The sequence below is a fragment of the Phragmites australis genome, chromosome 8 (assembly GCF_958298935.1).
Source record: "Phragmites australis chromosome 8, lpPhrAust1.1, whole genome shotgun sequence".
Classification (NCBI taxonomy): domain Eukaryota; kingdom Viridiplantae; phylum Streptophyta; class Magnoliopsida; order Poales; family Poaceae; genus Phragmites; species Phragmites australis.
Window position 1 is genome coordinate 21,383,528 of NC_084928.1, and position 12,156 is coordinate 21,395,683.

General features: G+C 44.6%; 1 protein-coding gene across 1 annotated transcript; it reads right to left on the reverse strand.

Annotated features, from left to right (window-relative positions):
• Positions 1–571: 571 nt before the first annotated feature.
• Positions 572–1,498, reverse strand: LOC133927656 (serine--tRNA ligase-like). Its single transcript, XM_062374097.1, has 4 exons — positions 1,366–1,498; positions 1,202–1,272; positions 938–1,105; positions 572–604 (listed from the first exon to the last, which is right to left on the reverse strand). Exons 1-4 carry the CDS (start codon positions 1,496–1,498, stop codon positions 572–574), a joined length of 405 nt encoding a protein of 134 aa, XP_062230081.1.
• Positions 1,499–12,156: the final 10,658 nt, after the last annotated feature.

Here is a 12,156-nt window from a genome sequence, read left to right on the forward strand (position 1 = left end):
TAATGGGACGGGACAGACAAAGGAGCACTCACAATTTATTAGGAGCCTCCCCTAAAAAATCAAGAATAATTTTCCTACGGAATTAGCTACTTATTTAAGCTGGGCCACTCATCAACCTATGCAATCCACTCAAAATATCCTTTTTTTTCTTCTCAGAAGGCAAATCGAAAATTACCAGCCAAAACCGGGAAGAAGATTTGATTGAACATACCAACTCCGGAAGACACCTTTTGACTGGCATTACATCTCTCACCAACCATCTCTCCCACAATTAACCACAACAATTCATTAATCATCCGTATTTGCCATCTAAACCCACAAGATCCATCCCCAGAATGGCAACAAGGAACAAAACCAGCAAGTTACTACAACTCCTCGTGGAAAAAAACACAAGTTACTACAACAACAATCGCAGAGCGGGAAAAGAAATATGTGTTAAACAAACGGTATTAGAGTTAGAAAGTACTTGAGAAAAGAGAAAAGTTGTGACCATATACCCTTCTCCAAAGCTAAAATGTCAAGCGTCCTGCAAAGATCCACGTGATTCTCCAAGTTTTCCTCCAACCTCCTCTCACCCCCATGTCCGTACAATTGCATTGTTTGCCTGCAATAAGGAACAAACAATTTGTATCAGCTAAATGGAATTCAAAGAGATCAATTCCAATTTGTAAAACTGGATCAGAATAGGCAGACTCACGAGCAATTTCTTATCAAAGTAATGCAATGTTGTTTCTTGTGTTGATACAACTTCTTATAACACAATTATTATTCCAACAATAAAAAGATGGGAGCGCGAATTAGGGTCAGAGTGCAGGTAGCAGTTCTCTGACTTACACATTACAGTCTAACAATTACTGAAGAATTGTTTCTTCGGAAAAAAAAAAGGAAATTGCATTGACTATCTCTAGAACCAGCACAAACGAAATTTCCAGCGCACCTCGTCGTCGCTGATGGGAACGGATTCATGCACGATGTTGCCAATAGTCGTGAGCTTGGCGTCGAGGGTGCTCTTGGCCTTCTGCACCTGAGCTTCCTTGGCAGCCAACCTGTCCTTGATCTTGTTCGTGTTCTCCATCAGCTTCTTCGCTTCCTCTTCTTGCTTGGCCTGCACAGCGACACATGGCCATCACCCCAAGACCCCCCAGAAAAAGAAAACACTAGCGAGAGCATCGCAAATCAAGACGAAACGAAACGAACGTACAGCCTTCAGCTTGCCGATCTTCTTGCTGGTGGCGTTGAGCTCCTGCCTGATCTTGTTCAGCTCGAACTGCCCTGCAGCGATGAGAACCCTGGGAGTCAGAAACCGACAGGGGATCCTGAATGGTTTCAACTTTCGAGGGGTTAGGGCAACGAGGAGAGTCTTACTGTTGCGCCATGCCCTATCGAGGGCGATGACCTCGTCGACGAGCTCGACGGTGGCGAAGCGACTGCGCTGCCACTCGCGGATGAGCTCCAGGTTGCCCCCCTTGTCGGTGCGGAAGAGGTTAATGTCGAGCATCCTCGAGTGCGGAGGCGGGCGGGCGGCGGTGGAGGAGGGGACGGAGGACTTGGAGAGGAACGGCGTGGGGGCAAAGGGCTGGGTCACAAAGGCAGGGGAGAGTGGAGACGAAGGCGCGAGACACGTGGAACGCGAGGAGCGGCGACGGGGGACGCAGCCACGCAGGAGAGGGGTGCGCTATCAGAGTGGTGCAAGAGGCGGCGGACGGCGGCGGATCTTGAGGAGGCGTTGTGCCTACGTGTGCGTGTTGGCTAGGGCTAGGTCTCGATGCGGAGTTAGTTTGTGAACCGCAGCATATCGGTAGGACATGGCGCTCGATGAAGTGGGGGCATCGAGAAGAGGGCGGGCGGGCGGACGGGTATATGCGACGATTATGGATGACAATTTTATCCGATTAGCTATGTATTCACATGTAAATACTTTAATAAAATCAATTATGTTCTATATTATTTATCTACAGGTATATTTATGATTACCTATTTACCTGTCAACCTCTGATTAAAAAAAAACCCAGCCCAATAGCCCATACGGCCATGGCCGAACTCATCACCCACCCGGCCCTCACTCGGTCACCCCACAGCCCTAGCCGGTGCCATCAACAACGCGTCTTGCAATATTGCCCTCTGCCCCTCTCCCTTGCCTCTCTCATTCCCTCGGTCTCAGATCTTATCGCCAGCGGCCAGCCACGCGCCTGCGCACGAGAAGCTGGAACAAGCTATCGGATCCAGGGCGCCGGCATCGAAGCCACCACGCTGGTCGAGTTGCGCCGCTGCTAAGACGTCGAATCAGTAAGCCATGGCCCCTTCTTCTCCTTCCACGCCAACCAAGCTCCGTCTCCCAGGAGCGAGACCACAGAGGTGCAGCCACTTGCGAGAGATTGGCCATTGCCACTGCAGACTCGATGCCTCCCACTCGGTCAAGTTTTTTTCTTTCTAGTTGTTTAGTGATTTCATGTGCTGGCCTAATTTGAGGACCGAGCTTAATGGCCTTCTTGTATTTTTGGAACTAACTTGCAGTGGTCTTGTATTTTTTATGGAGAAAGTGTTAAGAGTATATTGTGATGTTGAATAATGCTTTTATGGTTGCAGTAGAGATTATGTTTTATTGGAAATTGTTAGATATTGTCCTAAGAATCAGTTTGATTACGTAAAAAAAATAGTGAAATTTGATGTTAGGGGCGACAAGCGTTGGCAGTGTTGGTGGGCACACAGGCACCCGTGGGCGATGGGTATGTTCTTGTTTCTTCACCTGTGGATGTTCGCGGGTATGCCCGTGAGCAAGATAAAATTGGCAAGTACGGGTATGGGAGAGCTCTACCCGTGCTTTGATGAGAGGGCTGATGTGGAGATGGGGAGGGAGGGATATCTTCGCTTCCGCGTGAGGGAGGGTTATCTCGTTGATTCTGGGTTGAACTCGAAGGTATGTATGGCCGGCTTGTTTATATTCTAATTATAGATTCTAACTTTAAAAGTATAAGAAAAATAAATAATCATAATATAAAAAATAGATTCTCATAATTCATAAGTCAATTTATATCATAAAATCCCACAATCTATGAATTCTACAGACTAATTGGATTATCATAATCTAAAGCTAAAATAAGTAGACCTTATATCTTGACTTGTGCATCATTCTTGTGGATAGGCCTAGCATTGCTTAATGATGGGATGCAGTCAAATTTTAAAATCTTTGACCACAGATAAAAACTGCCTTCAAATACTTTCATGTGATTATGTTTTAAAATTAGAGACATGTTCATGGTCGCAAGGTGAGTACCAAATATTGTTCGGACGTCCAAAAATCATATATTTAGGAACGACAAGAGTAACTGTCAAGACAATGTCCATCTTTTAGCACCTAAACACTATTCTTGGTAATTGTGAAATCATGTATGATGAAAAATTGGGATTTATGGTGACATCGGCAAATGCAAAGTGTTTAGCATATTGATGATTGTTATGATAGTATGTGGATTGACATGAGCCATGTAACATCCCAATTTTTGAAACCTTTAAAAGTTTATTTTATACAAAGGAAATCAAATAAATACAATAAATAAGAATATATAAATATTAAAAAGGTTCCTAATTTGTTTACCAATTGTTTGATATAATGCTTGTTTGATTTTTGGTGTTTCCTAATTAATATATACATATATTTATTAATCCAGAAAATAAATAAGAAGAAAGGAAAAAAGAAAAAGAAAAGTGAAAGGAAAATCAAAACTCTTCCTCGGGCCGAAATCCAATCCCTCCAGCCCAACCCTCTCCTTCCTTTCTCTCTTCCGGCTCGGCTCGCCCTCTTCTATTATTTTCTTCCTCTCTCCGCTCTCTGGGTCGTGAACCGACGTCTTCCTCCTCCGGTTGGATTCCCCTATACACAGCCCGAGCTCAGGATTTGAACTTGTAGCCGCCGGACTCACCGAAGCCCTAGCAGAATCAAATCGGCATTCTCTCACCCTCCGATCATAAATAGCAGGCCCATGCCCCTCCTCTCGATGTCCGCGGCTTTTCCCCCATCTCTCCGCCGTAGAAACTGTTGTATTTTCTCCCCACCAAAATTTTAATATTGGTAGCACCCGGTTTAATATACAAGGTTTGAGTAAAGTGTACCTTTCGGGTTTGAATACTATACCTAGTTATATAGACTTTGGCTCAAACAGACAGAGGAGGATTACACCTTGATCCTCTATCTTGGTGTGAGAGCTTCCATCTATATGACGCCCTATACTAGGCTGCTTAGCCTTTAGCTCTCGGGTTGGACGTTATGGTCATGTCCGAGCACCTTCGATTCATGAGTGTCCCTTAGAGAAGTACCCGGCTTCTCTGTGATTGCGACCACACAATCACACTCACATAGGTGAATTCTCCTAGATGTCCTGTAGGACGACATCTATAGCCATTCGGCGCTGAATTCATTAAGAGCTATTAGCTCAGCCTCTCCTACAGAAGAGCATGACAACAAATGGGATCGATTTGCTCTTATATCCACACAGCTTGTTATCCTAGAGCCTAGTTCACGGGATCTCTGATCTCCTAGGATAGGTTACTGCCGGTGTGAACCTTATCAGTGGGTAGTAATCCCATTCCTCTTGATGCCACTTGAATGACTATTCTAGCCATTCCTTTTGTGAAAGGATCAGCCAGATTCCTTTCAGACTGAATATAATCCACAGCGATTATACCCGTCTCTAATGCATGCCTTAGCAACTTAAGTCGCCGTTTTATATGCTTCGAAGACTTCATATTGTCCTTCCTACTCTTCACCTTAACCAGAACGGTTTGATAATCGCAGTAGGTGAGAACAGCCGGAATTGGTTTATCCAATATCGGCAGGTCAGAAAGGAGTTCTCTAATCCATTCTGCCTCTATAGCTACTGATTCTAGCGCTACTAATTCAGCCTCCATCGTGGAGCGAGTAAGGATGGTCTGCTTAGATGACCTCCACGACACTGCTCCGCCTGCTAGAGTGAAAACATATCCACTCATAGCCTTCATGTCATCCGAGTCACTGATCCAGTTGGAATCACTGAATCCCTCTATGACTACAGGATGGCCAGAGTAGTGAATCGCAAGGTTCTTTGTCCCCTTCAGATACTTGAGAATCCTCTCCAGTGCTATCCAATGATCATCTCCTGGGTTGGACGTATAACGACTCAACCTGCATACTGCATATGAGATGTCAGGCCTAGTTGCACTGGCCAAGTACATAAGAGAACCTATCACCTGCGAATACTTTAACTGGTCTTTTCCATGACCTACATTCTTCTTCAGCTTAGTATTTGGATCATAGGGCGTGGCTACAGGCTTACAGTCTATCAGACCAAAACGTGTAAGCACCTTATCCACATAATGGGATTGATTGAGAGTTATCCCATTCTCGCCCTTTAGGAGCTTGATGTTTAGAATTACATCAGCTTCTCCCAGGTCCTTCATATCGAAGTTCTGAGATAGAAAAGACTTAGTCTGGTTAATCATTTCTATATCTGTCCCAAATAGCAATATGTCATCCATGTATAGACACAGAATGACACCTCGACCCCCACCATAGCGATAATACACGCACTTATCGGCTTCATTGACACAGAAGCCGACCGAAGTCAGTGTAGTATCAAATTTTTCATGCCATTGCTTAGGGGCCTGTTTGAGACCATACAGGGATTTGATTAGCCTGCATACTTTATGCTCATGTCCTGTTACCATGAATCCATCTGGCTGCTGCATATAAATCTCCTCATCCAGCTCTCCATTAAGGAAAGCGGTCTTGACATCCATCTGATGCACAAGGAGATTATGTGAAGCTGCCAGTGCTAAGAGCACGCGGATAGTAGGTAATCTGGCTACAGGAGAATAAGTATCGAAGTAATCCTCTCCTTCCTTTTGCGTAAAACCCTTAGCCACTAATCGGGCCTTGTACTTTTCTATAGTACCATCGGGTCTCCGCTTTCTCTTGAAGATCCATTTGCAGCTGACCGGCTTGTATCCAACTGGGAGGTCTGCCAACTCCCAGGTTCCATTAGAGATGATCGAATCCATCTCACTACGGACTGCTTCCTTCCAGTACTCCGCTTCTGGTGAAGCGTATGCCTCTGAAAGGTTTCGTGGTTCATCATCCACGACATAGGTGACAAAGTCATCTCCCAGTGATTTTCCCGTTCTTTGCCTCTTGCTCCTCCTAGGTTCCAAATCAGGAACCGTGTCATCAACACTCTGAGGAACATGGTTATCAACTAAAAAATCATGGGAACTAATCTCCTTTGCTCGCATCGGAAAGATGTGCTCAAAGAATGTCACATCCCGAGACTCCATTATCGAGTTAACTGCAATGTCTGAGACCTCAGAATGGACCACCAGGAATCTATAGGCTGTGCTCTGGTGTGCATAACCTAGGAAGACACAGTCGACAGTCTTTGGTCCTAATTTCCTTTTCTTCGGCAGGGGAATATGAACTTTAGCCAAACAGCCCCATGTACGAAGATAGGACAGATTCGGTTTTCTCCCCTTCCATCCTTCATAAGGGGTTACCTCGCGATTTCGAGGAGCGACCCTGTTCAGGACATAGTTTACTGTGAGAACAGCCTCACCCCACCATGAGTTAGCCATACCAGAACTTTGTAATAAGGTGTTAACCAAATCACAAATTGTTCGGTTCTTTCTTTCGGCTACTCCGTTGGCCTGTGGTGAGTATGGTGGCGTAAATTCATGGATTATGCCACTTTCTTCACAGAATTCGGAGAAATCCCTGGGAATATATTCCCCACCTCTGTCAGACCTCAGTCTTTTTATTGTCTTCCCCAGCTAGTTTTCCACCTCGGCCTTATAGATTTTGAAGTATTCTAATGCTTCATCCTTTGTTCTGAGCAAATAGATATAGCAGAACCTAGTAGCATCATCTATGAGAGTAAAGAAGTATCTCTTGCCACCTTTTGTTAATATTCCATTCATCTCACACAGATCAGAATGGATCAACTCAAGCGGCGAGGTGCTTCTCCCCTCGACCGAGTTAAACGGTTTGCGGGGCTGCTTTGCTTGCACGCACACCTCGCACTTGTGGCTCTTATCATAGTTATATGAAGGAATAAGATCCATTTTGCTCAAACGCACAATTGCTTCATTATTAACATGACACAAGCGAGAATGCCAAATATCAATGTTCTTATTAGAATACGAAGAATAGAAAATATTTGCAGAGCTATCAAGAATAGAAATGCGGAACATGCCTCCGCAATCATAGCCTTTCCCTACAAACGACCCACACTTGGTCATCACTACTTTATTCGACTCGAAGACTAATTTTATTCCTTGCCGGCACAGCATCGATCCACTGAGTAGATTGCGGGTCATGGCAGGTACAAATAGCACGTCCTTCAGGACAAGAGTCTTGCCAGAAGTCAACTTCAGGCTCACTTGTCCTATTCCGCGCACTGCTGCCGAGACCCCGTTCCCCATCAGTACGGATCCACCATCTGCGCCTTGAAGAGAAGTAAAATACGTCTGATCAGCACAAATATGCCTTGTAGCACCTGTATCAATCCACCAACTAGTTAGTGAATTTGCCATATAGGCCTCAGGTATATACCCACTAGTGGAGTCGCCTTTGCCAGTATCATTGGCCATTGCAACCGCCACATGCACTTGGGCTTTGGTTGCCTTCTGCTGCTCAGGTGTTGGCCCCTTGCCCTTACGATTGCGGCATCTGTTGGCTTTGTGATCCGACTCACCGCAGACGTAGCAGACAATCTCGGGTTTTTTCTTCTTCTTCATTGCATTGGCCTTCGGTCCCGAAAAACCAGGCTTGGTCTTTTCTTTCTTCGCATTCTTGCCAGGATGGTTCTTGTGCTCGACAAGGTTTGCTTGAGCAGACGCCTTGCACCCACCATAGCCTGCCTTGGACTTCTCCTCGACATTTATCGCAGCAATGACCTCATTTAGAGTCAATCGCTGCTTTAAATGCCGACGTGCAGTGACAAAGTCACGCCAAGAAGTAGGCAGCTTGGCCAGAATGGCATTAATCTGAAAGTTCTCCGGGAGGACACAGCCATACTGGCCTAAGTCCCGCACGATCAGTTGTAGCTCATGGATTTGTTCCATGACTGATCTGCCATCTCCCATGCGAAAGTTCAGGTAGCTTGCCACCATGAAGGACTCGTTGCCGTTGTCGCTTTCAGCATACTTGTCATTCAGCTCCGTCCACACCTTCCGCGCTTCCCCGAAGCTCACGTAGACGTCGAAGAGCCTGTTCGACAGAACGGCCAAGAGACGTGCCAGGGCAGAAGCATTTGCCTTCTCCCAACGGGCCCTTAACGCGTCAAGACGCGTTCTTTCGACCTCGTCTAGCACGGCTTCCCCCTGGGGGGCGGGCGGCTCTTCGGTGAGGACCCAGAATAAACCGAGCTCCATCAACCACAGCCTCGTCCGGGCCTGCCAGCGCTTAAAGCCGGTCCCATCAAAGCACTCAGGCTTAATCGCATCCGAGGACGACGGTGGGAGTGCAGGGGAGCTAGAGCTAGCCATCTTAGAAGCAAAAATTGGATTTCTGGATTGTTGTAATATTTGCGATATAATGAGCATATATATATATATATATCCCAGATAACAAATAAAAAGAGCAGAAGGAACCTCTGAACAAATACAAGAATATAGCAATAATTTCTGTCATACTGAAATAACAGAACATAATAAAAATGTATCTGACTCTGAACTGAACTGGATGCATTATTGCAATGGCTCTCAGATTATTATTATCAGGTGGCCTCAAATCTTTAAAGATTTGTACCATAACTGATCTAGACAGCATTTCATCGATTAAATTAGAACATGAGATCACACCTAGATAGTATTCTTGATCTACTAAGCTCTGAAAATTGCATACACTTGGGCAAAAGAACAGTACCAGAATAAACTGATGACAGAACAGTATATTAACAAAAGGTTTCTCAACAGCATAAGCCATAGGCGCATGGAACATACAAGGACAGAGATGAATCCATGATATGCTGTGATCTAAAGCAAGGTCATCAAAGCTCATATCACAGAACAGAACATATTATGATGTTCCTGCCCAAGTGTATCTCTCAAGACAGTGACAGCAATTGAACAAATCAAGATCTATAGACAGATAGTGATCTTGACAACCAAACTCAAAACAGGTCACTGCATACGATTTAAGCAGAGCTTCAAGAATACATCTATTGTACTCAACATCCTAATTTAATCTCATCTAACTAAATCATCACAGAGCATGGTATATATAGGCATCCAACAGTTCAGATCTGAGAGGAAAACTCACAGGGAGAATGATGCAATCGAATCAGTCGCAGAGGATAAGCACGGCGAGGAAGCCGCTGCCCCAGAAATCCAATTCGCCGACGTAGACGCCGACGTGGAAGATGGAGGTACAAATCCTCACCGCACCGCGGACGGCGCGTGCGGGCGAGCCTTGACAATCGCAGCACCAGAGAGCACCAAAACAAGGAACTCACTCACCAATTCCTTCCTGTATCACTATCATCACACACTCAACCCAAGATTCACTCGGATTGTGCTCGGGAGATGATTCCCAGGACCAAAGAGGTGAACCAGTGAGAAAGAACAGGAGTATGGAGGGGAAAAACTCATCTACGCAGAGGAGTTCGGCGCCCCTTTAAAGCAGCGACAGCCATGGCGCCCTCCAGCCCTCGTTCCCGAAGGAATAGGAGGCAGTTGCGCCTTCCGCCGCCCCTGCCGAGCAGCCGCCAGCTCTCTCCCTCGCGCAACCCTCATCTTCCAGGGATGCCGAATGTGCTAGAAGCTCTAGCCAGCTCCCTTTAGCAGGCCATACAAAGAGCTCGGCCCAAATGGAAGAGGAAAGCCCGCCGGTCAAAGCAAAATGAGCCCATGAAAGGAATATTAAAATTTTCAAGAAAATACAACAGAAACAACACCAGAGATCCTCCCCTACAGAGCTCTGAAGCCCTAACCACACATCGCCGCCGCTGAGTCTCTGCGAAGCTCGTCGATGTCAACGTGCTACTCAAACAGGTTCTTCGCGATCTTACGATCACTTTCCGCCGCTCGTCGGAGAGAACAGAGCCGTGTAGCTCGATCTCAGCCAACTCCGGCAGCTACGCGGCCGCGGGAATCTACGCGTCGCTGCTTTGATCACCGGAGATCAGCCAGGTGAGTCATATGTTGTCCCATCTCGGGTATGCGATCCAGAGTAGATCTACTAGTCGGATTGGTGGGTTTCGTTTTTTTTTTCACAAAATATAACATAAGAAGTTTAAAAAAATTATATTCATCATCTTTAGACATCTCGATATTTATTTATAAATTTATTAATATTTAAAACATTTATTTAATTTTTAATTATAAAAAAATAATATTATTTTTATATATATATATAATTTTAATAGGTAGATGACAGTAATACGAACCTAATAAGATTTGTTTTATATTTTTTTAGTTTTAGATATTTTTTTACATTTTAATTATTTCAACTGATTTATCAATATAACTATTATATTTTTCATAATTTTTCTGAAATTTTCAAAAAGTTATATTATACATGTATATACATACATATATGTATATATATATATGTATCTGTATCCATATATATACATATATATATACACGAAGCCACATAAACAGTAACTAATACAGTGCCATGAACAGTAATTGCAGTAATCTAATCACTTCAATTCTTGAAACTTTAATATATATAAGTATTGATGCGTACCGGTTTGGTAGGTTAGATTATAGCCATCAGATCTTAGATGGAGCGCTCATATATTAATGAAGCTTGAACACACAGCTTTGCCACCTCACCAAGCTACGTGCTTACCACATCAATGCCATATCATCTAGTCTTCCACGTGGTAGCCCAATCACCAAGACCTATAAGGTCATCTCCAGCAGCTACCTCAAATTTTCATCCTAAAAAATACTATTACAGCATCCTCTATCACTATTACAGTATCTCTTATTTTTTCATCTCCAGCAGCTACCCCATTTCCTATCTTCTACTCTCCCCGGATCCACATGTCAGTCACTGGCTACAGGAATACGGCACCCTTTTTTCCTCCGCAAGTTTGCAGCCGGGAACTCTGCCTCCGTATCCCTGTTTACCTGAAACCGGCTCTACTGGAGAGCTCTCCGCAGCGACTGGATCGGCAAAAGTACAAGCTGCAGGCGGCACAGTGCTTTACGGAAGCGGAAGGTGAAACTGCTGGAGAAGGCCTAAGTGTGCCAATGTGTTTTCCAGTCGGCCGCCACCCAGAGCTAACTCAACAACCACGTTAGCCCCTATGGTCTACGTGTAGTCAATAGTATAATCAGCTTTTCTTTTTATTATTTTTTTTAATATTATTGTTATGGTTATGGTTTTGGTTATGAAAAGTTAGATGATGCTTAGCTTTGCTTTAGGATAGTGATGGTGATAATTGCTCAACTGAATATGATAATAGTCTTATGCAATTAAGATAAAAGATGATGGGATAATGTTTGGTAGCGACATGGAATTAGGATTTGAGAAAATGGTTTAGATGAAGCCAGTGCAGGTAGCACGGTTGGGTTTATAGTAGTCTTGTTCAAATCTAAGGACCGATTTGTAGAGTGATTATTTTGAGTTAATAGTACAACCATAATTCCAGTATGGGTGTGCCTAACCAATTAATTTGCTTTGCTCTTAGTATGGTGTAGATCAGATAGTGGTATGTGTAACAGAATATTGAGATTTCCCTGGATCCGTATAGCGCAAGAGGGGGCATCCATTGTTAAGGTGTAATTCACGGGATGACATAGCCTTAGCGAGTATGCACATGTTGAGAGGGGCTTTGTAGTGATTTCTGGCCGCACACCTTAGAAGTTTGTAAGTGTCTAGCTAACACGGATATAATGGAAGTCATGTCATGTGGGTAAAGTGGAGCATGCTAATTAGGGCACACGCTTGAGAAGTTACAGCCCGCTCCCGACAGCAAAACACCAAGGTGAGAAGGCTAGCACTCAGGACGAGCGGGCGCGTGGCGAGCTAAGTCGTGAGGGGCGAGGCCCACGTGCATGTGGGACCTACGGCCTTGTTGGGCTGGGCTACGGGCGTTGCTGAGCTTCTTTTTGGAAGTTTGGCTCAAAAGTTTTGAGAGAAAAAGATTGAAGAAAAAAAGTTATGAGAAAACAAGT

Bases quoted from the DNA above. Each gene is read 5' to 3' on its own strand.
- LOC133927656 (XM_062374097.1), bottom strand. From the start codon at position 1,498: ATGCTCGACATTAACCTCTTCCGCACCGACAAGGGGGGCAACCTGGAG. The intron at 1,273-1,365 runs GTAAGACTCTCC...TCATCGCTGCAG, and splicing joins CGATAGGGCATGGCGCAACA to GGCAGTTCGAGCTGAACAAG. The intron at 1,106-1,201 runs GTACGTTCGTTT...GTCGCTGTGCAG, and splicing joins AGATCGGCAAGCTGAAGGCT to GCCAAGCAAGAAGAGGAAGC.